General features: G+C 42.7%; 1 protein-coding gene across 1 annotated transcript; it reads right to left on the bottom strand.

Annotated features, from left to right (window-relative positions):
- Positions 1-469: 469 nt before the first annotated feature.
- On the bottom strand, positions 470-11,415 carry LOC133439747 (uncharacterized; the record flags this gene model as incomplete). The annotated part of the gene is made up of 13 exons (XM_061717512.1): positions 11,273-11,415; positions 7,042-7,307; positions 6,804-6,890; positions 6,645-6,707; positions 5,310-5,334; positions 3,837-3,940; positions 3,467-3,739; positions 3,237-3,330; positions 2,624-2,691; positions 1,980-2,483; positions 1,782-1,847; positions 1,459-1,587; positions 470-978 (listed from the first exon to the last, which is right to left on the bottom strand). Coding segments are annotated over exons 2-13 (1,982 nt in total), but the record flags the coding sequence as incomplete, so codon positions are not given.
- Positions 11,416-27,546: the final 16,131 nt, after the last annotated feature.

The following is a 27,546-nucleotide window of genomic DNA, read 5'->3' on the forward strand; positions in this document are numbered from 1 at the left end:
GACATATTTCTGTTTCTCATACTGCGCTCTATTAGTGGTGCTTGTACCATTGTCTACAGGTGGTACATGTTGCTTTTTGCACTCACTTGATCTACGCATAGCCTTTCTTCGCATGTGTTTCTCGATTTTCGAAAAATCCTTGCCTGTCGTGGGACGTGTTAGGTTGACGCGCTGATTTAAGTCCTGATTCTTTGGTAGTCTGAAGTTAGTTTTCTGTGGGATATTAACTTCTTCTAACAATTGTGCTTCTGGTACAGCCGTTGATGGATTTTTGATGGTCACATCCTCCGACTGCCCAGGCATCTGTCTGAGTGTGTGGTCACTTGTAAAGGAAACAGGCATGAACTCATAGCTGCCATAAGGGCCACGGTTTTCAAAAAGCACAAGCAAATGATCAACCATGTCCCTCAATCTAGAGAAGGTCAGCATAATTGCTTTTCCATCACGTTGAGGAAAACCTTTGGCAGACCTTGAGTGGGAATCAAAAAACCCGTAGCGTCCGGACCGGTCACGGAACACTGCAATGCACTCAGGCATGACAATGAGAAAAGCAAGGTTGACACCTTGAGAGAGGCTCTTCAGCTGTTCACGAAGGCACAGTCCTCTCCTGCTTCGAGGGCTGCCGTCTACAGCCTTCAAGAGACCAACCCTCAAGTCCGACATGTCCAACTGAACATTGTAGGTATCCGAATCGGTGAAAACCTGTTTCGGCATCTCCTCTATGGTCAAGTGGTTGCTTTTGAACCTTTTGTCCGCCTTCAACTGTTCTTTGATACCTACATAGAGTGCATTCCCCTGTTCAAGCACTCTATCAAGTGAGACCATGTCAAAATCCACCCCCTCCTGGTGGTAGGCGAGAAAGGTCAGAGCCATGCAGGTACACTGGTGATTGCGAGAAAAGGTTCCATACCTCCCGTCCTTCTGAGAATGCGACGCCCTCACAGATTGAGTGCGATGGCTCGGACCGACGGCAGGATCCTGAAATCATTTTAAGGAATGTTGTCATTGTTATCATGATGTAACATTTTCTTTTTATAAGTGACAGATCAATCATTATCAATCTCATCATTAATCATAATTCGTTTCATTATCATCGTTAATCTTATATTCTTTAACATACCTTACATGCCTCCAACATATGTAACCAGCAATGGGTGGACAAAGTATTCACATCCTTTACTTAAGTGAAAGTACCAATACAATAATGTAAAATTGCTCCATTACAATTAAAAGTCCTGCATGTCAAATACTGCTTAAATAAAAGGGTACATAAATTATAGCAGCAAAATACACTAAGTATAATACACAAGTATTAAAACTAAAACTACCAAGTCCAGTGGTCCACAACCCTGGGTCAGAAACTGTGTGTGTGTGTGTGTGTGTGTGTGTGTGTGTGTGTGTGTGTGTGAGAGAGAGTGAGTAAAAACAGAGGTGCAGCAGTTAAAAGATGTAAATTACCTGGCTGGGATGTTCCTGGAAGGTGGACTCCTGGGGCTGGGCAGGGTCAGACGCACCAGGCTCCACCACCACTCTCCTAGGACTGCAAGGCGCTGGCTTGGAGGACACCTCCACGGCTGGTGCCTCCACCTTAAACAATAAATAAATAAATAAATAACTGTGTGAACTGCATTGACAAAATGAAACCATGTATTTTAATACTGTGTTACAATTATTCACTAAATATAACAATAAAATGTTTTTGTCTATGGTGTGTCTACTCAAAATACTCAAACAAATCCAAATAAGTATTACTCAAATAAATCAGACAAAATATGACAAACCTGTTGCTTCTCCCGGGTCCTCTTGGAGGCGACGCGTCTCTCTCGGCGCTCCACGGTCGACTTCTGCTGGAACAAAAACCATACAGACTTTTTTCACACCATATTTGCGACTTAGCTCCTCTTGGACAATAAACAGGAAGAGGGACACACTTTTTAAAAGAGGCCTCAATGAATAAATAAAATCTGCATGAACATTACCTTCCTGCCGTCCGGACGAGCTGCGCACTCCGCTGCGCTGGGAAGGTGGGCCGGAACGGCCTTCTCCATCTCATCCAGGATCGCCGGACTAAACCACACAGGATTTAGCGGGATCGGATCCACCCCCACATCCACCTGTGAAGACAGAACACGTGTCTGCTCCAAAGGGCTGGATGGACGTGGCGCGGTGACCACGCCCTTCACAACCACTTTTGGTGAGACACGTCTGGCAGGAGGCGACGTCCTGGGAGAAGTCTGGGTCCTCGGGACGACACGTCTGGCAGGAGGCGACGTCCTGGGAGAAGTCTGGGCCCTCGGGACGACACGTCTGGCAGGAGGCGACGTCCTGGGAGAAGTCTGGGCCCTCGGGACGACACGTCTGGCAGGAGGCGACATCCTCGGAGGCGTCTGGACCCTCGGGACTGTGGGCTCCAGCTGGTGGTGGAGGGTCCACCACAGCAACTCCGCAAGCCTCTCCATCCCGCCCTCCTTGCTGAGATGGACCTGACAAACATGACCAAAAGTGATTTAGCAGACAGAAATTTTCAGTAAACCTGTACCTGAACTTTCCCTATCATCTACCAAAGATATACACACCACATTTTTATTAACATGTCTTAGATTGTAGAGTGTCATGTACTTACACCGTCAGGACACCACAGGTCCAGTTGTGTCAGCGGAAAGTAGTGGGTGGCAGAGACGTACCTGACACCTAAGATACAAAAAAACAACAAAAAAAAACATAATGACTTATTGACTCATTGAACCTTATTGATACATACAGGACTGTCTCAGAAAATTAGAATATTGGGATAAAGTGCTTTATTTTCTGTAATGCAATTAAAAAAAAAGCAAAAATGTCATACATTCTGGATTCATTATAAAATTAACTGAAATATTGCAAGCCTTTTATTATTTCAATATTGCTGATTTTGGCTTACAGTTTAAGATTAAAATTCCCAGAATATTCAATTTTTTTTAGATAGGATATGAGTTTTCTTAAGCTGTAAGCCATGATCAGTAATATTAAAATAATAAAAGGCTTGCAATATTTCAGTTGATTTGTAATGAATCCAGAATGTATGACATGTTTGCATTACAGAAAATAAAGAACTTTATACACAATATTTTAATTTTCTCAGACAGTCCTGTACATACTTTCAGCCAAATCAATTATGAGTGAAGTTTGGCATTGCCACTTAAATATCAAGAAACACTGTTATACATGTCACTGTACTTTTTGTTTTGTTTACATACCCATACGTGCAGCCACACGGTGGTATTCCTGGCTCAGAAGCTCCTGCAGGTCGAGGTCTACGGTGAGACGGCGAGGGAAGTCCAAAACACACACCTAGAGTGAGAAAGATGTTCTTTCTCAGTAATTACATTCTCTCCCTCAAAATGGCATAGAAATTGAAGTTATACGCATAAAATCAAGTATATCATCAGACATGTTATCAAGATAATAACAATATAAGAATACTTACGTTGGGCCAGGTAGAACAGGCAGTCAGCAGGAGCTTACCAAACGCGACTCCTGCCTGAGTGACGGTCCCGCTGGCACTCAAGTCGTTACTGGGTGCCAAAATGCAGACTGCCTCGGGTGAGCGAGGCAGTACAGCATTCAGCACCTCAGTACGCAACTCAAGTGCCGACGCCCCAGGGACAGACAGGACGCCACAGGACAGACGTCGGTCCGGCAGTCCCACCAACCCGTCCGCGATGGGCCGAAGGTGGGAGTCACCAACAAGCAGGACGAACTGCATGAGAAGGCAAATTTTTTTTTTTAATCAACGTGCAAAGATCCCCAAATTACAAAAAACAGATTTTACTCAATGGAATCTAAGAGTATTATACCTTCTTGTCAGGTGACTCCGCTGGGACAACCAACTTCCGGAAATGGGGAGTGAAGGTGGACTTGTCCCACTTCAGCACGCGATGGCGGTGACCCGTACCGTGGCCTAGGAGCAAGCAAAAACACAAAAACTGTTGAACCTGCTTAAAACAAAGTCGATACCTTTACATCATAAAACCTGTAAAAACCCCAGGGAAAATCTGTTTACAATTAAACAACAAGAATATACAGGGCTGTACGCTTACTTTTTTTGAATGGTAGCACTGGTGCTAGCAAGTTAAAAATTTTAATAGCGCAACTAGCACACCCGGATGGACAGTTAGTAAGGGTGTAACGATACACTAATCTCACGATACGGTACGATACACGATACTGAGGTCACGATAACGATACGATATTAAAACAGTATTTTTTTAACAACCTTGAAATAGGAACATATGACTGGAAAAAAATGTCTTTTATTTGAAAGACACAAAATAGGCCAACCATTTTCCACAAACTGAACTAAAAGTAAATGTCAGGTTTGCATTATGCATCTTCAGTTTCATACAATAAAAATATTTTGCCACAAACTGAATAGTTTCTCTCGTGTATGATTTGACTTTTATTTTCCAGAAATTTAACAACTAAAATTAAATAAATAAATAAAAGTAAATAAATACATACAATTTTACATCATAAAAAAGATTGATTTATGCTCACCTTATAAGTGTAAGAGGAGATTTATTTTTGTTAAGGTTATTTTGGTAATTCAAGGTTCATTATTTTATAAATATATTCTGATGTAAATCAGGGTCTATAATTACACTAGTCAGTTTATCTGTAATTGTTAGTATGTTTTAGATTGGGCGGAGTGATACAGCACTAGGTGCTGTGTTGATGTTCTAAAATCCTACGCTGTTGAGCGGACAGTAAAGTACTCTCAAACTCAGCAGAAGTTGTCCTCTGTTTATCCTACTCACGACCCGAAAAAAGGTTTAAATTATTAAGGTAAGGCTTAACTCTACACCAGACTTAAAAGTTCAGAGCTCAAAACCCCGCTAGAGTCCCGTGATCGGGACCGCAAAAAGGTACTACTTTCTTCTGAGCGGAGTAAGATTTTGGTCCGCGTGTTGAGGCGCAGTCGCCACGCGCGGTCGGATCATGGATGTATTAATAGTATTAATAGCTTTTCCACACGGCGCCCCGGCCGTATGGTCGCGAAAATACGGTATTTATATATGAAATGTCAGAATAGGTAATTTTTTTGACGACACCCCGGTTGAGAAAGGCTGATGTAGGTCAAGAGACATTCATATTGATTTTCACACTTTTTTTAACATGACCCCAGCGCAACTCACTCGCACAAATGCGAGTGGATACATATTTCTCTTCGCACCGGATGATTTTTATTCGCAAATGCGATGAAAACTGTCGCACTGTACAGCCCTGATATACAATTTACATGTAATGAAAACAAACAGTGGGCTACATACCTGGGCGGAAGTCAGAGGGGGACACCTGGTGGTGGGACAGAAAAGTATTACATCACTACTCACACTTGTAGTACACTGAAGCAGAGCCGAATTAACGCAAAGGGAAACTAGGCATGTGCCTAAGGCCTGATTGGCAGGGGGGCCCAGACAGAGGAAAAAATTTATAAAATAAAAACAGTAAGTAAATAAAAATACATGTCCTATCTACAATTTATTTCAGTGTTGATGAATCAATATTTATTAACTAATTAAAAATTGACGTTTACTTTAACGTTACGTCACATTAACGCCAATCAGTAAAATCCAAGTGGCGGACTAAGCAGGACAATTAAGCTATCAGGCTGCAAGGTCTGGTTTATTGTTGGACAGTTCCTAAATGGTTGTGATAAATGTGAAGGGTTCATGTTTGTCTTCTTGTTCCTGTACTTAATCACAGGTGTGAATATGGGCTCCAGGTGAAGGGACTAGAATTTTTATTCACCCAATTCAGGCTCGTTTTCCTTGGCTGTTTGAGCAAATTAGTAGAAAAGTGAAAAAAAAAAAAGTGTTCTTGGTTCAAACATAAGGTATCGTTCAAATTATTTAATGATTGCTTATTTTTGTACGAGGTTTCTGTGATTAAATCTGCTTTTAGAATGCAGTCAAGAACACCATTCCAGACCAGGAGATTAGAGGTGATGCTTGTCCATGAAAATAAACATCTTTACCACTACAGCACTTTGTCTTACTGCAAATTTTATTGGTCTTTGTATATTTGACCTCTTATTTAACTATTAAATTTAATCAACACATTTAATTAAGATTTTCTACAAAATGCAATAGACTACAACATTTATCTTACTTGCTCTGTTTACATAGCAATGCTGACACCTATTGGTCATTTACTGGTACTACTGCCTTAACAATGACACTCGCAATCGATAAGATAAAGATAATTTATTATCATTTAATAGAGCGGTGTAATAACCTATAAATAATAAAAATTAAAAAATAGTCTGATAGACTGTTTAATATACAACACATGACTTATTTTGGAATACAAATAACCAACTTGCCTATGACTATGCTACGTAAAATGTGAATTAACTTTTATTAGTAACTTTGGTAAGTTTAAGATTTCAATTCATAAATAACATCGGTGGAGGGGGGCCCAAAAATCACAGTCTGCCTAGTGTAGTCCATTTATTTAATCCGCCTCTGTGAAGCATCGTGTAAAGTGCAGCACTGTACTGCAAATACCCTGTGCGTGTGTGTGTGCGTGTGTGCGTGTGTGTGTGTGTGTGTGTGTGTGTGTGTGTCTGTGTGTGGTCAGTTGTAGAAGAAATAAATACATACCCTTCCAGGCTGGTAACGGGAGCAGGAGGGTGAGATCGGCAGAGGGGTCCACAGCTTCTTCATCTGAAACACAGAACTAAAGTTACTAAAACTGAAGACTTTGAATTACACAGTGTATTTCATTATTACTTGAAAAAAAGCATAGAGTGAACACTATACCTTCTGGGCAGGAGACTGGGAGGGGCTGGCTCCATCCCTCTGGGTCCCGAACGGCTGGGCTGGCGGTGGCGTCTCCGGCTGGGTCGCCTCAAAACACAAAACCAATCAAATGCAGTCAATAAGTGACACATTGCAGTCACTTGACAGAAGAAGCACTCACTTTCCTCACGTCTACTTTAATGTTTTGCAGTCTATTGTGTGTAGCTTTAAAGCTATCTATTCTGTACTTTGCTTGTACCTCGTCCGGCTTGCTCCAGCGCAGCTTCTGCGCCCTCGAACGCTTTCCCTTCTTCGGCATCTCGTCAGCAACCTGGAAACACTTCAGAAAAAAACACTCCAAAACACGGTTATTTCACAGGCAAACACAATGCAGTGTAAAAGTGTGAAATTTGAACAAACACAATATCAACTAGAACGATAAACAATGCAAAAAATGTGTGTGTGTGTGTGCTCTGTTTGTGTAGCTGGTGTGTGTTGGCGGTCTTGCTTTCAGAAGCTGGGAAACTGGCAAAAAAAAGGAAACAATTATTTTAGACTGTAGTTTATATGAAATTACGGAAAAGAGAAAAGAATACACCGACATCACAACGACACATCTCAGTACAAATCAAAGAAAGAAAGAAAGAAAGACAGACAGAGAGAAAGAAAGAAAGAAAGACAGAGAGAAAGAAAGAGAGAGAAAGACAGAGAGAAAGAAAGACAGACAGAGAGAAAGAAAGAAAGAAAGACAGAGAGAGAGAAAGAAAGAGAGAGAAAGACAGAGAGAGAGAAAGAAAGAGAGAGAAAGACAGAGAGAAAGAAAGACAGACAGAGAGAAAGAAAGAAAGAAAGACAGAGAGAGAGAAAGAAAGAAAGACAGAGAGAGAGAAAGAAAGAAAGAAAGACAGAGAGAAAGACAGAGAGAAAGACAGAGAGAAAGAAAGAGAGACAAAGACAGAGAGACAAAGGGAAAGAAAGACAGACAGACAAAGGGAAAGAAAGACAGACAGAGGGAAAGAAAGAAAGAAAGAGGGAAAGAAAGAAAGAAAGAAAGAAAGAAAGAAAGACAGAAAAAAAGAAAGAAAGACAGAAAAAAAGGAGGGGGAGAGAGAGAGAAAGAAAGAAAGACAGAAAGAAAGGAGGGGGAGAGAGAAAGAGGGAAAGAAAGAAAGAGGGAAAGAAAGAAAGAAAGAAAGAGAGAGAGAGAGAGAGAGAGTGAGAGAGAAAGAAAGACAGAAAGAAAAAAGGGAAAGAGGGAAAGAAAGGAGGGAGGGAAAGACAGAAAGAAAGAGACAGAAAGACAGAGAGACAGAAATAACGACAGAGAGACAGAAATAACGACAGAGAGACAGAAATAACGACAGAGAGAAAGAAATAACGACAGAGAGAAAGAAATAACGACAGAGAGAAAGAAATAACGACAGAGAGAAAGAAATAACGACAGAGAGAAAGAAATAACGACAGAGAGAAAGAAATAACGACAGAGAGAAAGAAATAACGACAGAGAGAAAGAAATAAAGACAGAGAGAAAGGAAAGAAGGACAGAGAGAAAGGAAAGAAGGACAGAGAGAAAGAAATAACGACAGAGAGAAAGAAATAACGACAGAGAGACAGAAATAACGACAGAGAGAAAGAAATAACGACAGAGAGAAAGAAATAACGACAGAGAGAAAGAAATAACGACAGAGAGAAAGAAATAACGACAGAGAGAAAGAAATAACGACAGAGAGAAAGAAATAACGACAGAGAGAAAGAAATAACGACAGAGAGAAAGAAATAACGACAGAGAGAAAGAAATAAAGACAGAGAGAAAGGAAAGAAGGACAGAGAGAAAGGAAAGAAGGACAGAGAGAAAGAAATAAAGACAGAGAGAAAGAAATAAAGACAGAGAGAAAGAAATAAAGACAGAGAGAAAGAAATAAAGACAGAGAGAAAGAAAGGAAAGAGGGGACAGACAGAGAGAAAGAAAGACAGAGAAAGAAAGAGGGAAAGAAAGAGAGACAGAGAAAGACAGAAAGAGAGACAGAGGGAAAGAAAGAAAGACAGAAAGAAAGAGGGGAAAAAGGGAAAGAAAGGAGGGGGAGAGAGAGAGAAAAGAAAGAAAAAAAGGAGGGGGAAAGAGAAATAAAGACGGAAAGAAAGAAAGAAAGAAAGACAGAAAGAAAGACAGAAAGAAAGAAAGAAAGAGGGAAAGAAAGAAAGACAGAAGGGGGAGATAGAGAGAAAGAAAGGAGGGGGAGAGAGAAAGAGAGATAGAGAGAGAGATACAGAAAGAAAGAAAGACAGAAAGAAAAAAGGGAAAGAGGGAAAGAAAGAAAGGAGGGAGGGAAAGAAAGAAAGAGACAGAAAGACAGACAGAAAGAAAGACAGAGAGACAGAAAGAAAGACAGAGAGACAGAAAGAAAGACAGAGAGAAAGAGAGAAAGAGAGGACAGACAGAGAGACAGACAGACAGACAGAAAGAAAGGGAGAGAGAGAGAGAGAGAGAAAGGAGGGGGAGAGACAGAGAGAGAGAGAGAGAAAGACAGAAAGAAAAAAGGGAAAGAGGGAAAGACAGAAAGAAAGAAAGAAAGAAAGAAAGGAGGGGGAGAGAGAGAGAGAGAGAGAGAGAGAGAAAGAAAGACAGAAAGAAAGGAGGGGGAGAGAACGAGAGAGAGAAAGGAGGGGGAGAGAAAGAAAGAAAGAAAGAAAGAAAGAAAGAAAGAAAAAAAAAGGGAAAGAAAGAAAGACAAAGAAAGGAGGGGGAGAGAGAGAGAGAGAGAGAGAGAGAAAGAAAGAAAGAAAGAAAGAAAGAAAGAAAGAAAAGAAAAAAAAAAGGGAAAGAAAGAAAGACAAAGAAAGGAGGGGGAGAGAGAGAGAGAGAGAGAGAGAGAGAGAGAGAGAGAGAGAGAAAGAAAGAAAGAAAGAAAGAAAGGAGGGGGAGAGAGACAGAAAGAAAGAGAGGGGGAGAGAAACAGAAAGAGCGAAAGAAAGAAAGAAAGAAAGACAGAAAGAAAGAAAGACAGAAAGAAAGAAAGAAAGACAAAGAAAGACAGAAAGAAAGAAAGACAGAAAGAAAGAGAGAGAAAGAAAGACAGAAAGAAAGAGAGAGAAAGAAAGACAGAAAGAAAGAGAGAAAGAAAGACAGAAAGAAAGACAAAGAAAGAAAGACAGACAGAGGGGAAAAAGGGAAAGAAAGGAGGGGGAGAGAGAGAAAGAAAGAAAGACAGAAAGAAAGGAGGGGGAGAGAGAGAAAGAAAGAAAGACAGAAAAAAGGAGGGGGAGAGAGATAAAGAGAGAGAGAGAGAGAGAAAGAAAGACAGAAAGAAAGAAAAAAGGGAAAGAGGGAAAGACAGAAAGAAAGACAGAGAAAGAAATAAAGACAGAGAGAAAGAAAGACAAAGAAAGAAAGAAAGAGGGGAAAAAGGGAAATAAAGAAAGAAAGGAGGGGGAGAGAGAGAGAGAGAAAGACAGAAAGAAAGGAGGGGGAGAGAGAAAGGAGGGGGAGAGAAAGAAAGAAAGAAAGGAAAAGAAAGAAAGAAAGAAAGAAAGAAAGGAAAAAGGGAAAGAAAGAAAGAAAGAAAGAAAGGAGGGGGAGAGAGAGAGAGAGAAAGAAAAAAAAGGAGGGGGAGAGAGACAGAAAGAGCGAAAGAAAGAAAGAAAGGAAAAAGGGAAAGAAAGAAAAGAAAGAAAGAAAGAAAGAAAGGAGGGGGAGAGAAAGAAAGAAAGAAAGAAAAAAGGGAAAGAAAGAAAGGAGGGGGAGAGAAAGAAAGAAAGAAAGAAAAAAGGGAAAGAAAGAAAGGAGGGGGAGAGAAAGAAAGAAAGAAAGAAAAAAGGGAAAGAGAAAGACAGAGGGAAAGAGAAAGACAGAGGGAAAGAAAGACAGAGGGAAAGAAAGACAGAGGGAAAGAAAGACAGAGGAAAAGAAAGACAGAGGGAAAGAAAGACAGAGGGAAAGAAAGACAGAGGAAAAGAAAGACAGAGGGAAAGAAAGACAGAGGGAAAGAAAGACAGAGGGAAAGAAAGACAGAGGAAAAGAAAGACAGAGGGAAAGAAAGACAGAGGGAAAGAAAGACAGAGGGAAAGAAAGACAGAGGGAAAGAAAGACAGAGGGAAAGAAAGACAGAGGGAAAGAAAGACAGAGGGAAAGAAAGACAGAGGGAAAGAAAGACAGAGGGAAAGAAAGACAGAAAGACAGAAAGACAGAAAGAAAGACAGAAAGACAGAAAGGACACTTGAGTAGTACTTGTAATTTATAGACAATAGAAATTAGCCTTAGCTCCTGTTACCTACACAAACACTTGATAATAAAACATATATTATTATATTTTCGACTTTATATCTCATAATTTCGACTTTATATCTCATAATTTCGATTTTATATCTCATAATTTCGAGTTTTTATCTTCCTGGACCGGCCGCAGTTCAGGGGGTCGTGGTTTTTAAAGACAATAGAATTAGCATTAGCTCCTGTTACCTACACAAAGACTCGGTAATAATACATCTCTTACCTCTGAAACAAGTCCACGTAGCACCTGGGGAGGCAGGTATGATCCAAGAGTCTCCAAAATAATCCACTTGTGGAAGCAAGGGTTGTAATTCCGAATAAAAGTCCGAAATCTCAGCCACAGAACTGCAGGTCTGTCTGCTCAGCTCGAGTGTCTGAAAGACGGAACGATCCGAGCCGCGAAGAGCTATTTATAGATTCACGTCATGTGATTACTATGCTCCAATAGGAAGGCAGATCGAGCTGCCAGTGGAAAATTACAGATTTTTCTACAGGATTATAATATATATTTATGAAAATAATTATCTCAGAATTCTGAGAAAAGTTTTAATGAAAAAAAGAGCTCTGTTTTGTGAATTAATCAGATAATTATCTCAGAATTCTGAGAAAAGTTTAATGAAAAAAAAATATGCTCTGTTTTTCTGAATTAACCAGATAATATCTCAGAATTCTGAGAAAACTTAAATACGAAAGACGGCTGGTCGTGGTGTATTGCTGAAATATTAATATTTAATTCTATGAAAGCAGGCTCTTTGCGGCTCTTTGCAGGAAGACATATATTGATGCTTAAAAAGGGTGGCATTGTGACAAAGTAGGAAGGGCAGACTTGTGGCTGAGCAGTAGTGTTGCCGTTTCTGGTCTCACAGGCAGAGGGTTCGAACCTGCTGTGTGCAGAAATTATTAATATTTTTCTTTCTTTCTTTCTTTCTTTCTTTCTTTCTTTCTTTCTTTCTTTCTCTCAGGCTCCTTTCTTTCTTTCTTTCTCTCTCTCAGGCTCCTTTCTTTCTTTCTTTCTTTCTTCCTTCCTTTCTTCCTTCCTTCCTTCCTTCCTTCCTTCCTTCCTTCCTTCCTTCCTTCCTTCCTTCCTTCCTTCCTTCCTTCCTTCCTTCCTTCCTTCCTTCCTTCCTTCCTTCCTTCCTTCCTTCCTTCCTTCCTTCCTTCCTTCCTTCCTCAATCAGACTTTCAGACTTTCCAAAACTGGCTTTAGTGTAAACAAAAACGCTTCACGCCGAGCCCGCAAAGCTATTTATAGTAACAGCTCAACATCCAATAGAATTGCTCAATTCTGAAGTTTGCCCGGAGACGGATGACGAGTCTAGAAGATTCTAGATTGACAACAGGTGACGAGTGTATAAGATTCTTGATTGACTTCTATATGTATATAGAAGTCAATCAATATATGTGTATGTGAAGATAAATATGTGAAGATATATATATATATATATATATATATATATATATATATATATATATATATATATATATATATACTTTATCAAGAAGATGATACCTTTCTGCCTCATTTCTTTCTTTCTTTCTTTCTTTCTTTCTTTCTTTCTTTCTTTCTTTCTTTCTTTCTTTCTTTCTTTCTTTCTTTCTTTCTTTCTTTCTTTCTTTCTTTCTTTCTTTCTTTCTTTCTTTCTTTCTTTCTTTCTGGCTCAAAAGTATTCACATTCATTACTCAGGTAGAAGTATAGATACTAGAGTTTAAAAATACTCCTGTAGAAGTTTCAACTCAAGTTTTTCTGGATCATTTCTTTCTTTCTTTCTTTCTTTCTTTCTTTCTTTCTTTCTTTCTTTCTTTCTTTCTTTCTTTCTTTCTTTCTTTCTTTCTTTCTTTCTTTCTTTCTTTCTTTCTTTCTTTCTTTCTTTCTTTCTTTCTTTCTTTCTTTCTTTCTTTCTCTCTCTCAGGCTCCTTTCTTTCTTTCTTTCTTTCTTTCTTTCTTTCTTTCTTTCTTTCTTTCTTTCTTTCTTTCTTTCTTTCTTTCTTTCTTTCTTTCTTTCTTTCTTTCTTTCTTTCTTTCTCTCTCTCAGGCTCCTTTCTTTCTTTCTTTCTTTCTTTCTTTCTTTCTTTCTTTCTTTCTTTCTTTCTTTCTTTCTTTCTTTCTTTCTTTCTTTCTTTCTTTCTTTCTTTCTTTCTTTCTCTCTCTCAGGCTCCTTTCTTTCTTTCTTTCTTTCTTTCTTTCTTTCTTTCTTTCTTTCTTTCTTTCTTTCTTTCTTTCTTTCTTTCTTTCTTTCTTTCTTTCTTTCTTTCTCTCTCTCAGGCTCCTTTCTTTCTTTCTTTCTTTCTTTCTTTCTTTCTTTCTTTCTTTCTTTCTTTCTTTCTTTCTTTCTTTCTTTCTTTCTTTCTTTCTTTCTTTCTTTCTTTCTTTCTTTCTTTCTCTCTCTCAGGCTCCTTTCTTTCTTTCTTTCTTTCTTTCTTTCTTTCTTTCTTTCTTTCTTTCTTTCTTTCTTTCTTTCTTCTTTCTTTCTTTCTTTCTTTCTTTCTTTCTTTCTTCCTTTCTTTCTTTCTTTCTGACTCATATCTTTATTCCTTTCTTGGAGGGAGGGATGGAGGGAGGGATGGATGGAGGGATGGAAGGATGGAGGGATGGAGGGATGATGGATGGAAGGATGGAGGGATGGAGGGATGATGGATGGAGGGATGGAGTGATGGAGGGATGGAAGGATTGAAGGATGGAGGGATGGAGGGATGGAAGGATGGAGGGATGGAGGGAAGATGGATGGAGGGATGGAAGGATGGAGGGATGGAGGGATGATGGATGTAGGGATGATGGATGGAAGGATGGAGGGATGGAAGGATGATGGATGGAGGGATGGAGGGATGATGGATGGAGGGATGATGGATGGAGGGATGATGGATGAATGGAGGGATGGAGGGATGATGGATGGAGGGACGGAGGGATGGAGGGATGATGGATGGAGGGATGGAAGGATGGAGGGATGATGGATGGAGGGCTGGAAGGATGGAGGGATGGAGGGATGATGGATGGAGGGATGGAAGGATGGAGGGATGGAGGGATGATGGATGGAAGGATGGAGGGATGGAGGGATGGAAGGATTGAAGGATGGAGGGATGGAAGGATGGAGGGATGGAGGGAAGATGGATGGAGGGATGGAAGGATGGAGGGATGGAGGGATGGAGGGATGATGGATGGAAGGATGGAGGGATGGAGGGATGATGGATGTAGGGATGATGGATGGAAGGATGGAGGGATGGAGGGATGGAAGGATGATGGATGGAGGGATGGAGGGATGATGGATGGAGGGATGATGGATGGAGGGATGATGGATGAATGGAGGGATGGAGGGATGATGGATGGAGGGACGGAGGGATGATGGATGGAGGGATGGAAGGATGGAGGGATGATGGATGGAGGGATGGAGGGATGGAAGGATGGAGGGATATATATATATATATATATATATATATATATATATATATATATATATATATCCCATGAACCGGTTCCCAGCAGGAGTGCTGATCATCTAAGGTCAAATGGTCAGGGTTCAGATTTCTCCATTTTCCAGGTTAAAGTATATTAAGTCTTTACTGACTGGGTCATGTGACCAGTCATGCTCAGTGTAATCAGTCAACAGCTGTGGTCCGGTTGCCCGGGAAACAAGAACCTCGAACCTGAGGAAGGTTTGCATTGAGAAAAACCCGGAGTTTTGCCTTGTGACAAATCCTCAAAGAACTCAGATTTGTGAGAAAACCGTAGCTCCTAGCAGAAAAACAAAGACATCGTGAGAGAGACAGAACCCGGAAGAATTTGACAATCTTAATTTTATTCAGATAGTCCTTAAAATGTGTTAGTAACGGCAATTCGAAAACAAAAATGAGATTTTTTTTAAGAAAACTTCATTTAACATGGGAGTCAATGAAGAGACAGACAGGAATTGGCGTGTCTGTTGGCCCGCCCGTTCAACTTTTGTGCACACCACGCCTGTCAAAGTCACATTTTATGAATCTCAACATCTATGTCTACATTCTGACCAAAAATTATCTTTCTAGCTTTTACGGTTTGCCCGTGAGCTCGAGTTACAAATAAAAATTATGTACATTTTTTGAAGTCTCTCGCACTCTGATCAATTAGAACCGCACTGAAGATTTGACAAAAAAGTGATTTCCAGTCCTCGCTTGAGTGCTCATATCTTGAAAAGTGTACATTTTAGGAAAAAACAGTTTCGGGTTTGGAGAGAGAAGAGAAGTTTTCCTCCGTTTTGAAGTTTGAATGACGTTTCTACGTGCAAGTATGAGAAAGATACGTGACTCAGAAAAAAGGTAATTTTTTTTTTTTTTTAACCTCCTCCCACCCACAGTGTTACATTCTGCCCCATTCACTTACATGGGAAAATCTCCCCATTAGTTTGGAAATTTGGAAATGTTTTTGCACTTCGTGCAAAAACTATTCGTGCCATCGTTCTGAAAATCCACAGGACTGTAGTTAAATTCAGGGCCTACAACTTTCTAAATCGGTTCAGAATTTTTCGAGTAACGGTGTGCGAGTGGTGAGGCCCCAAACTTCTCGCAATGCGTTCCGGATGGGGCAAAAAGCGCACGTTTGTGCACGTTGCGCAAAAACGTGCACGCCAATCGCTAATAAAAGTCATACCCATCGATTCCCGATTAAGGCGCACGTTTCTACGTTTTTACTTTTCGCGTTTTGTCAAAGCTGTGGGACTAGTTACGTGCCGAAGTTTATACGGAAGAATAAATAAATAAATAAATAAGCCTGAGCAATAGTATGAGTGCCTCGTGCTGCGCACGAGGCACTCCTCCTCCATTGAGCTTGCGCAGCTCAATGGAGGAGGCGTGCCACGTGGCGCAGCCGTGGCACTAACTAGACAAAATTCCCGGGAAATTTTGAAGTGCCACGGACTACTGCCGGATGATCGCGGGATGCACCCATGAAGGTCAAGGACTCGATACTTTGTCATTTGACACCACCCATGACTCTCTATGTCAAACCATTCAAAAGATATTGGACTATAACGTATCGGCCAATCAGAAGAAGGGGCGTGGCTAATTTGCACCAATGAGGGTCAGGGACTCGATACTTAGTCATTTGACACCACCCATGTCTCTGTATGTCAAACCATTCAAAAGATATTGGACTTTAACGTATCAGCCAATCAGAAGAAGGGGCGTGGCTAATTTGCACCAATGAGGGTCAGGGACTCGATACTTAGTCATTTGACACCACCCATGTCTCTGTATGTTAAACCATTCAAAAGATATTGGACTATAACGTATCGGCCAATCAGAAGAAGGGGCGTGGCTAATTTGCACCAATGAGGGTCAGGGACTCGATACTTAGTCATTTGACACCACCCATGTCTCTGTATGTCAAACCATTCAAAAGATATTGGACTTTAACGTATCGGCCAATCAGAAGAAGGGGCGGGGCTAATTTGCACCAATGAGGGTCAGGGACTCGATACTTAGTCATTTGACACCACCCATGTCTCTGTATGTCAAACCATTCAAAAGATATTGGACTATAACGTATCGGCCAATCAGAAGAAGGGGCGTGGCTAATTTGCACCAATGAGGGTCAGGGACTCGATACTTAGTCATTTGACACCACCCATGTCTCTGTATGTCAAACCATTCAAAAGATATTGGACTATAACGTATCGGCCAATCAGAAGAAGGGGCGTGGCTAATTTGCACCAATGAGGGTCAGGGACTCGATACTTAGTCATTTGACACCACCCATGTCTCTGTATGTCAAACCATTCAAAAGATATTGGACTATAACGTATCGGCCAATCAGAAGAAGGGGCGTGGCTAATTTGCACCAATGAGGGTCAGGGACTCGATACTTAGTCATTTGACACCACCCATGTCTCTGTATGTCAAACCATTCAAAAGATATTGGACTTTAACGTATCAGCCAATCAGAAGAAGGGGCGGGGCTAATTTGCACCAATGAGGGTCAGGGGCTCGATACTTAGTCATTTGATACCACCCGTGTGTCTCTATGTCAAACCATTCAAAAGATATTGGACTATAACGTATCGGCCAATCAGAAGAAGGGGCGGGGCTAATATGTATATATAATATACAAATGTAAATATTTATATGTATAATAATAATAATATACATATATATCCCATGAACCTGTCCCCAGCAGGACTGGGGATCATGTAAGGTCAAAAGGTCAGGGTTCAGATTCCTCCATTATCCAAGGTAAAGTATTATGAAGTCTGCATTGAGTGGGTCATGTGACTAGTTCTGGGTCACATGACCCGGAAGTATGGTAGTGTATATTGTATTGGAATGACTCAGCTAGTTCTTCGGATTTGACAAGCCTCAAATAACTTCACCTTGTAATCAAACTGTAGCTCCTAGCAGAAAAACAAAGACATCGTGAGGGAGACAGAACCCGGAAGATTCTGACAATCTTAATTTTATTCAGATATTCCTTAAAATGTGTTAGTAACGGCAATTCGAAAACAAAAATGAGATTTTTTTGAAGAAAACTTTTTTTAACATTAGAGTCAATGGAGACAGAGGCAGGATTTGGCGTGACTCTTGGCTCCCCCGTTCAAATTTTGTGCACACCACGCCTGTCAAAGTCATATTATTTGAATCTCAACATCTATGTCTACATTCTGACCAAAGATTATCTTTCTAGCTTTTACGGTTCGGCCGTGAGCTCGAGTTACAAATAAAAATTATGGTCATTTTTTCAAAGTCTCTCGCACTCTGATCAATTAGAACCGCACTGAAGATTTGACAAAAAAGTGATTTCCAGTCCTCGCTTGAGGGCTCATATCTTGAAAAGTGTACATTTTAGGAAAAAACAGTCTGGGGTTTAGAGAGAGAAGAGAAGTTTTCCTCCGTTTTGAAGTTTGAATGACGTTTCTACGTGCAAGTATGAGAAAGATAGGTGACTCAGAAAAAAGGTGATTTTTTTTTTTTTAACCTCATCACACACACAGTGTGAAATGCTGCCCCATACAAATACATGGTCCCCATTAGTTTGGAAATTTGGAAATGTTTTTGCACTTCGTGCAAAAACAATTCGTGCCATCGTTCTGAAAATCCACAGGACTGTAGTTAAATTCAGGGCCTACAACTTTCTAAATCGGTTCATAATTTTTCGAGTAACGGTGTGCGAGTGGTGAGGCCCCAAAGTTCACGCAATGCGTTCACGATGGGGCAAAAAGCGCACGTTTGTGCACGTTGCGCAAAAACGTGCACGCCAATCGCTAATAAAAGTCATTCCCATGAAGTCCCGATTAAGTCGCACGTTTCTACGTTTTTACTTTTTGAGTTTTCTCAAAGCTGCGCAACTAGTTACGCGCCGAAGTTCATACGGAAGAATATGGAATAATAAATAATAATAAGCCTGAGCAATAGTATTAGTGCCTCGTGCTGCGCACGAGGCACTCCTCCTCCATTGAGCTTGCGCATCTCAATGGAGGAGGCGTGCCACGTGGCGCAGCCGTGGCACTAACTAGACAATTTCTTGCAGAAATTTTGAGAGTGCCACGGCGGGCTGCTGCAAATTAGTGTACATTTTACAAGCAATAAAGGTGAAGGACTCAATACCGAGTCCAATGACACCACCCATGACTCTCTATGTCAAACCATTCAAAAGATATTGGACTTTAACATATCAGCCAATCAGAAGAAGGGGCGGGGCTAATTTGCACCAATGAGGGTCAGGGACTCGATACTTAGTCATTTGACACCACCCATGTCTCTGTATGTCAAACCATTCAAAAGATATTAGACTTTAACGTATCAGCCAATCAGAAGAAGGGGCGTGGCTAATTTGCACCAATGAGGGTCAGGGACTCGATACTTAGTCATTTGACACCACCCATGTCTCTGTATGTCAAACCATTCAAAAGATATTGGACTTTAACGTATCAGCCAATCAGAAGAAGGGGCGTGGCTAATTTGCACCAATGAGGGTCAGGGGCTCGATACTTAGTCATTTGACACCACCCATGTCTCTGTATGTCAAACCATTCAAAAGATATTGGACTATAACGTATCGGCCAATCAGAAGAAGGGGCGGGGCTAATTTGCACCAATGAGGGTCAGGGACTCCATACTTAGTCATTTGACACCACCCATGTCTCTGTATGTCAAACCATTCAAAAGATATTGGACTTTAACGTATCAGCCAATCAGAAGAAGGGGCGTGGCTAATTTGCACCAATGAGGGTCAGGGGCTCGATACTTAGTCATTTGACACCACCCATGTCTCTGTATGTCAAACCATTCAAAAGATATTGGACTTTAACGTATCAGCCAATCAGAAGAAGGGGCGTGGCTAATTTGCACCAATGAGGGTCAGGGGCTCGATACTTAGTCATTTGACACCACCCATGTCTCTGTATGTCAAACCATTCAAAAGATATTGGACTTTAACGTATCAGCCAATCAGAAGAAGGGGCGGGGCTAATGTGCATTCCCTTGGTCATGTGACCAGTTCTGGGTCACATGACCCGGAAGTGTATACTGTATTATGCTGTATATACTGTGGATGGATGGATGGATGATGGATGGATGATGGATGGATGGATGATGGATGGATGATGGATGGATGATGGATGGATGGATGATGGATGGATGATGGATGGATGGATGGATGGATGATGGATGTATGGATGATGGATGGATGATGGATGGATGGATGATGGATGATGGATGGATGATGGATGGATGATGGATGGATGGATGATGGATGGATGATAGATGGATGGATGATGGATGGATGATGGATGGATGGATGGATGGATGGATGGATGGATGGAGGGATGGATGGATGGATGATGGATGGATGGATGATGGAGGGATGATGGATGGAGGGATGATGGATGGATGGAGGGATGGATGGATGATGGATGGATGATGGATCGATGATGAATGGATGGATGGATGGATGATGGATGGATGGATGGATGATGGATGGATGGATGGATGGATGATGGATGGATGGATGGATGATTGATGGATGGATGGATGGATGATGGATGGATGGATGGATGGAGGGATGGATGGATGATAGATGGATGATGGATGAATGGATGATGGAGGGGTGATGGATGGAGGGATGATGGATGGATGGAGGGATGGATGGATGATGGATGGATGATGAATGGATGATGGATGGATGGATGGATGGATGGATGATGGATGGATGGATGATGGATGGATGGATGATGGATGGATGGATGGATGGATGATGGATGGATGATGGACGGATGATGGATGGATGATGGATGGATGGATGGATGATTGATGGATGGATGGATGATGGATGGATGATGGATGATGGATGGATGATTGATGGATGTATGGATGATGGATGGATGATGGATGGATGGATGATGGATGGATGATGGATGGATGGAGGGATGGATGGATGGATGGATGGATGGATGATGGATGGATGATGGATGGATGGATGATGGAGGGATGATGGATGGAGGGATGATGGATGGATGATGGATGGTTGAGGAGGATGATGAAGGTAGAGGAGGATGGTGAAGGTAGAGGAGGATGATGAAGGTAGAGGATGGTGAAGGTAGAGGAGGATGAAGGTAGAGGATGATGATGAAGGTAGAGGATGATGAAGGTAGAGGAGGATGATGAAGGTAGAGGAGGATGATGAAGGTAGAGGATGATGAAGGTAGAGGATGATGAAGGTAGAGGAGGATGATGAAGGTAGAGGATGATGAAGGTAGAGGATGATGAAGGTAGATGATGATGAAGGTAGAGGATGATGAAGGTCAGGGTTCAGATTTCTCCATTTTCCAGGTTATATTATATTAAGTCTGTACTGACTGAGTCATGTGACCAGTCCTGGGTCACATGACCCAGAAGCCTGCGGGGGAGATGAGTCATCAGAACAGAGAAGCTTCTAGAAACTTCAGAAGCTTACTAGTATATATACAGAGGTCATGATTCAGCTATATTTTCGGTTGTGACAAACCTCAAATCACTCCACTTTGTCATCAAACCGTAGCTCTTAGCAGAAAAATGAAAACATCGTGAGCGACGGAGAACCCAGCAGATTCCGGAAATGTTATTTTCATACAGATATCACTTATAATGTGTTAGTAACGGCAATTCGAAAACAAAAATGAGATTTTTTTTAAGAAAACTTCATTTAACATGGGACTCAATGGAGATCGAGACAGGAATTCCCGTGTCTGTTGGCCCTGCCGTTCCAATTTTGTGCACACCACGCCTGTCAAAGTCACATTATTTGAAACTCAACATCTATGTCTATATTCTGACCAAAAATTATCTGTCTACCTTTTACAGTTTGGCCGTGACCTCGAGTTACAAATAAGAAATCATGTTTTTTTTTCAGTCTAACTACACTCTAGCGAACTGACTCCCGTGCTCTAGATTTGAAAAAAAGTGATTTCCAGTCCTCGCTTGAGCGCTCATATCTTGAAAAGTGTACATTTTAGGAAAAAACAGTCCGGGGTTTGGAGAGAGAAGAGAAGTTTTCCTCCGTTTTGAAGTTTGAATGACGTTTCTACGTCCAAGTATGAGAAAGATACGTGACTCGGAAAAAAGGTGAATTTTGTCTTTTTTTTCTCAACATTTTCCCATCCGCTTATAATGGCGCCATTGAAATGCATGGGAAAATCTTCCCCATTAGTTTGGAAATTTGGAAATGTTTTTGCACTTCGTGCAAAAACTATTCGTGCCATCGTTCTGAAAATCCACAGGACTGTAGTTAAATTCAGGGCCTACAACTTTCTAAATCGGTTCAGAATTTTTCGAGTAACGGTATGCGAGTGGTGAGGCCCCAAAGTTCACGCAATGCGTTCCGGATGGGGCAAAAAGCGCACGTTTGTGCACGTTGCGCAAAAACGTGCACGCCAATCGCTTATAAAAGTCATACCAATTGATTCCCGATTAAGTCGCACGTTTCTACGTTTTTACTTTTTGAGTTTTCTCAAAGCTGCGCAACTAGTTACGCGCCGAAGTTTATACGGAAGAATATGGAATAAATAATAAATAATAATAAGCCTGAGCAATAGTATTAGTGCCTCGTGCTGCGCACGAGGCACTCCTCCTCCATTGAGCTTGCGCATCTCAATGGAGGAGGCGTGCCACGTGGCGCAGCCGTGGCACTAATAAGCCTGAGCAATAGTATTAGTGCCTCGTGCTGCGCACGAGGCACTCCTCCTCCATTGAGCTTGCGCATCTCAATGGAGGAGGAGTGCCACGTGGCGCAGCCGTGGCACTAATAATAATAAGCCTGAGCAATAGTATGAGTGCCTCGTGCTGCGCACGAGGCACTCCTCCTCCATTGAGCTTGCGCATCTCAATGGAGGAGGCGTGCCACGTGGCGCAGCCGTGGCACTAACTAGACAAAATTCCCGGGAAATTTTGAAGTGCCACGGACTACTGCCGGATGATCGCGGGGCTTATTTGCACCCATGAAGGTCAAGGACTCGATACTTAGTCATTTGACACCACCCATGACTCTCTATGTCAAACCATTCAAAAGTTATTACAGAAAATATGTAATAGGCTAATAGAACCGCTAACAAGACCGCTAACGGGACCGCTAACGGGATAGCTAACAGAACCGCTAACGGAACCTCTAACGGGATCGCTAACTGAACCGCTAACGGGATCCCTAAAGGGATCGCTAACGGGACCGCTAACGGGACCGCTAACCGAGCCGCTAACGGAATCGCTAACCGAGCCGCTAACAACCGCTAACGGAACCGCTAACGGGACCGCTAACGGGACCGCTAATGGGGTCGCTAACGGAACCGCTAACGGGACCGCTAACGGGGCCGCAAACGGGATCGCTAACGGGATCGCTAACGGGACCGCTAACCGAGCCGCTAATGGGGTCGCTAACGGGACCGCTAACAACCGCTAACGAAACCGCTAACGGGACCGCTAACAGAACCGCTAACTGAACCGCTAACGGGATCGCTAAAGGGATCGCTAACGGGACCGCTAACGGGACCGCTAACCGAGCCGCTAACGGAATCGCTAACCGAGCCGCTAACAACCGCTAACGGAACCGCTAACGGGACCGCTAACGGGACTGCTAATGGGATCGCTAACGGAACCGCTAACGGGACCGCTAACGGGACCGCTAACGGGATCGCTAACGGGATCGCTAACGGGACCGCTAACTGAGCCGCTAATGGGGTCACTAACGGGACCGCTAACAACCGCTAACGGAACCGCTAACGGGACCGCTAACAGAACCGCTAACGGGACCGCTAACCGGATCGCTAACCACCGCTAGCGGAACCGTTAATGGGACCGCTAATGGGATTGCTAACGGGACCGCTAACGGGGTCGCTAACTGGACCGCTAACGGGACCGCTAACGGGATCGCTAACAGGACCGCTAATGGGGTCGCTAACGGAACCGCTAACGGGACCGCTAACGGGACCGCAAACGGGACCGCAAACGGGATCGCTAACGGGATCGCTAACGGGACCGCTAACCGAGCCGCTAATGGGGTCGCTAACGGGACCGCTAACAACCGCTAACGGAACCGCTAACGGGACCGCTAACAGAACCGCTAACTGAACCGCTAACGGGATCGCTAAAGGGATCGCTAACGGGACCGCTAACCGAGCCGCTAACGGAATCGCTAACCGAGCCGCTAACAACCGCTAACGGAACCGCTAACGGGACCGCTAATGGGACCGCTAATGGGATCGCTAACGGAACCGCTAACGGGACCGCTAACGGGACCGCTAACGGGATCGCTAACGGGATCGCTAACGGGGCCGCTAACTGAGCCGCTAATGGGGTCACTAACGGGACCGCTAACAACCGCTAACGGAACCGCTAACGGGACCGCTAACAGAACCGCTAACAGAACCTCTAACGGGACCGCTAACCGGATCGCTAACCACCGCTAGCGGAACCGTTAATGGGACCGCTAATGGGATTGCTAACGGGACCGCTAACGGGGTCGCTAACTGGACCGCTAACGGGACCGCTAACGGGATCGCTAACAGGACCGCTAACCGAGCCGCTAACGGGATCGCTAACCGAGCCGCTAACGGGATCGCTAACGGGATCACTAACAACCGCTAACGGGACCGCTAACGGGATTGCTAACGGGACCGCTAACGGGGTCGCTAACTGGACCGCTAACGGGATCGCTAACTGGACCGCTAACGGGACCGCTAACGGGATCGCTAACAGGACCGCTAACAGAACCGCTAACGGGACCGCTAACACCAATAACACTACCATCCCATAATAAACACCTACCATCCCATAATAACACTAACATCCTATAAAAACACCTGCCATCCCATAATAACACTAACATCCTATAAAAACTCCTGCCATCCCATAATAACACTAACATCCTATAAAAACACCTGACATCCCATAATAACACTAACATCCTATAAAAACACCTGACATCCCATAATAACACTAACATCCTATAAAAACACCTGACATCCCATAATAACACCTATCGTGTGTGTGTGTGTGTGTGTGTGTGTGTGTGTGTGTGTGTGTGTGTGTGTGTGTGTGTGTGTGTGTGTGTGTGTGTGTGTGTGTGTGTGTGTGTGTGTGTGTGTGTGTGTGTGTGTGTGTGTGTTCATCTAAGGTTAAAAGGTCAGGGTTCAGATTTCTCCATTTTCCAGGTTATATTATGAAGTCTGTACTGAGTGAGTCATGTGACCAGTTCTGGGTCAGCCTAATCAGTCAATAGCTGAGCTGTGGTTGCTGGGGCAACAAGAACCTGATACAGAGGGAGCGGGAATGACTCAGCTGGATTTTCGGTTGTGACAAACCTGAAATCACTCCACTTTGCGCTCAAACCGTAGCTCTTAGCAGAAAAACGAAAACATTTTGAGGAACAGAGAACCTACCAGATTATCTAAATGTTATTTTCATACAGATATTCCTTAAAATGTGTTAGTAACGGCAATTTGAAAACAAAAATGAGATTTTTTTTAAGAAAATGTTTTTTAACATGGGAGTCAATGAAGAGAGAGACAGGAACTGGCGTGTCTGTTGGCTCCCCCGTTAAAATTTTGTGCACACCACGCCTGTCAAAGTCACATTTTATGAATCACAACACCTATGTCTATATTCTGACCAAAAATTATCTGTCTACCTTTTACGGTTTGGCCGTGACCTCGAGTTACAAATAAGAAATCATGTTTTTTTTTCAGTGTAACTACACTCTAGCAAACTGACTCCCGTGCTCTAGATTTGAAAAAAAGTGATTTCCAGTCCTCGCTTGAGGGCTCATATCTTGAAAAGTGTACATTTTAGGAAAAAACAGTTTCGGGTTTGGAGAGAGAAGAGAAGTTTTCCTCCGTTTTGAAGTTTGAATGACGTTTCTACGTGCAAGTATGAGAAAGATACGTGACTCAGAAAAAAGGTGAATTTGGAGTTTTTCCAACCTCCTCCCATCACCAGTGTTACATTCTGCCCCATTCACTTACATGGGAAAATCTCCCCATTAGTTTGGAAATTTGGAAATGTTTTTGCACTTCGTGCAAAAACTATTCGTGCCATCGTTCTGAAAATCCACAGGACTGTAGTTAAATTCAGGGCCTACAACTTTCTAAATCGGTCCAGAATTTTTCGAGTAACGGTGTGCGAGTGGTGAGGCCCCAAAGTTCACGCAATGCGTTCCGGATGGGGCAAAAAGCGCACGTTTGTGCACGTTGCGCAAAAACGTGCATGCCAATCGCTAATAAAAGTCATACCACTCGATTCCCGATTAAGGCGCACGTTTCTACGTTTTTACTTTTCGCGTTTTCTCAAAGCTGTGGGACTAGTTACGCGCCAAAGTTTTTACGGAAGAATATGGAATAAGCCTGAGCAATAGTATGAGTGCCTCGTGCTGCGCACGAGGCACTCCTCCTCCATTGAGCTTGCGCAGCTCAATGGAGGAGGAGTGCCACGTGGCGCAGCCGTGGCACTAATAAGCCTGAGCAATAGTATTAGTGCCTCGTGCTGCGCACGAGGCACTCCTCCTCCATTGAGCTTGCGCATCTCAATGGAGGAGGCGTGCCACGTGGCGCAGCCGTGGCACTAACTAGACCAAAATTCCCGGGAAATTTTGAAGTGCCACGGACTACTGCCGGATGATCGCGGGATGCACCCATGAAGGTCAAGGACTCGATACTTGGTCATTTGACACCACCCATGACTCTCTATGTCAAACCATTCAAAAGATATTGGACTATAACGTATCGGCCAATCAGAAGAAGGGGCGTGGCTAATTTGCACCAATGAGGGTCAGGGACTCGATACTTGGTCATTTGACACCACCCATGTCTCTGTATGTCAAACCATTCAAAAGATATTGGACTATAACGTATCGGCCAATCAGAAGAAGGGGCGTGGCTAATTTGCACCAATGAGGGTCAGGGACTCCATACTTAGTCATTTGACACCACCCATGTCTCTGTATGTCAAACCATTCAAAAGATATTGGACTTTAACGTATCAGCCAATCAGAAGAAGGGGCGGGGCAAATTTGCACCAATGAGGGTCAGGGACTCGATACTTAGTCATTTGACACCACCCATGTCTCTGTATGTCAAACCATTCAAAAGATATTGGACTTTAACGTATCAGCCAATCAGAAGAAGGGGCGGGGCTAATTTGCACCAATGAGGGTCAGGGACTCGATACTTAGTCATTTGACACCACCCATGTCTCTGTATGTCAAACCATTCAAAAGATATTGGACTTTAACGTATCAGCCAATCAGAAGAAGGGGCGTGGCTAATTTGCACCAATGAGGGTCAGGGACTCGATACTTAGTCATTTGACACCACCCATGTCTCTGTATGTCAAACCATTCAAAAGATATTGGACTTTAACGTATCAGCCAATCAGAAGAAGGGGCGTGGCTAATTTGCACCAATGAGGGTCAGGGGCTCGATACTTAGTCATTTGATACCACCCGTGAGTCTCTATGTCAAACCATTCAAAAGATATTGGACTTTAACGTATCAGCCAATCAGAAGAAGGGGCGGGGCTAATTTGCACCAATGAGGGTCAGGGGCTCGATACTTAGTCATTTGACACCACCCATGTCTCTGTATGTCAAACCATTCAAAAGATATTGGACTTTAACGTATCAGCCAATCAGAAGAAGGGGCGGGGCTAATTTGCACCAATGAGGGTCAGGGGCTCGATACTTAGTCATTTGATACCACCCGTGAGTCTCTATGTCAAACCATTCAAAAGATATTGGACTATAACGTATCGGCCAATCAGAAGAAGGGGCGGGGCTAATATGTATATATAATATACAAATGTAAATATTTATATGTATAATAATAATAATATACATATATATCCCATGAACCTGTCCCCAGCAGGACTGGGGATCATGTAAGGTCAAAAGGTCAGGGTTCAGATTCCTCCATTATCCAAGGTAAAGTATTATGAAGTCTGCATTGAGTGGGTCATGTGACTAGTTCTGGGTCACATGACCCGGAAGTATGGTAGTGTATATTGTATTGGAATGACTC

The sequence above is a fragment of the Cololabis saira genome, unplaced genomic scaffold (genome assembly GCF_033807715.1).
Source record: "Cololabis saira isolate AMF1-May2022 unplaced genomic scaffold, fColSai1.1 scf236, whole genome shotgun sequence".
NCBI classification, from domain to species: domain Eukaryota; kingdom Metazoa; phylum Chordata; class Actinopteri; order Beloniformes; family Belonidae; genus Cololabis; species Cololabis saira.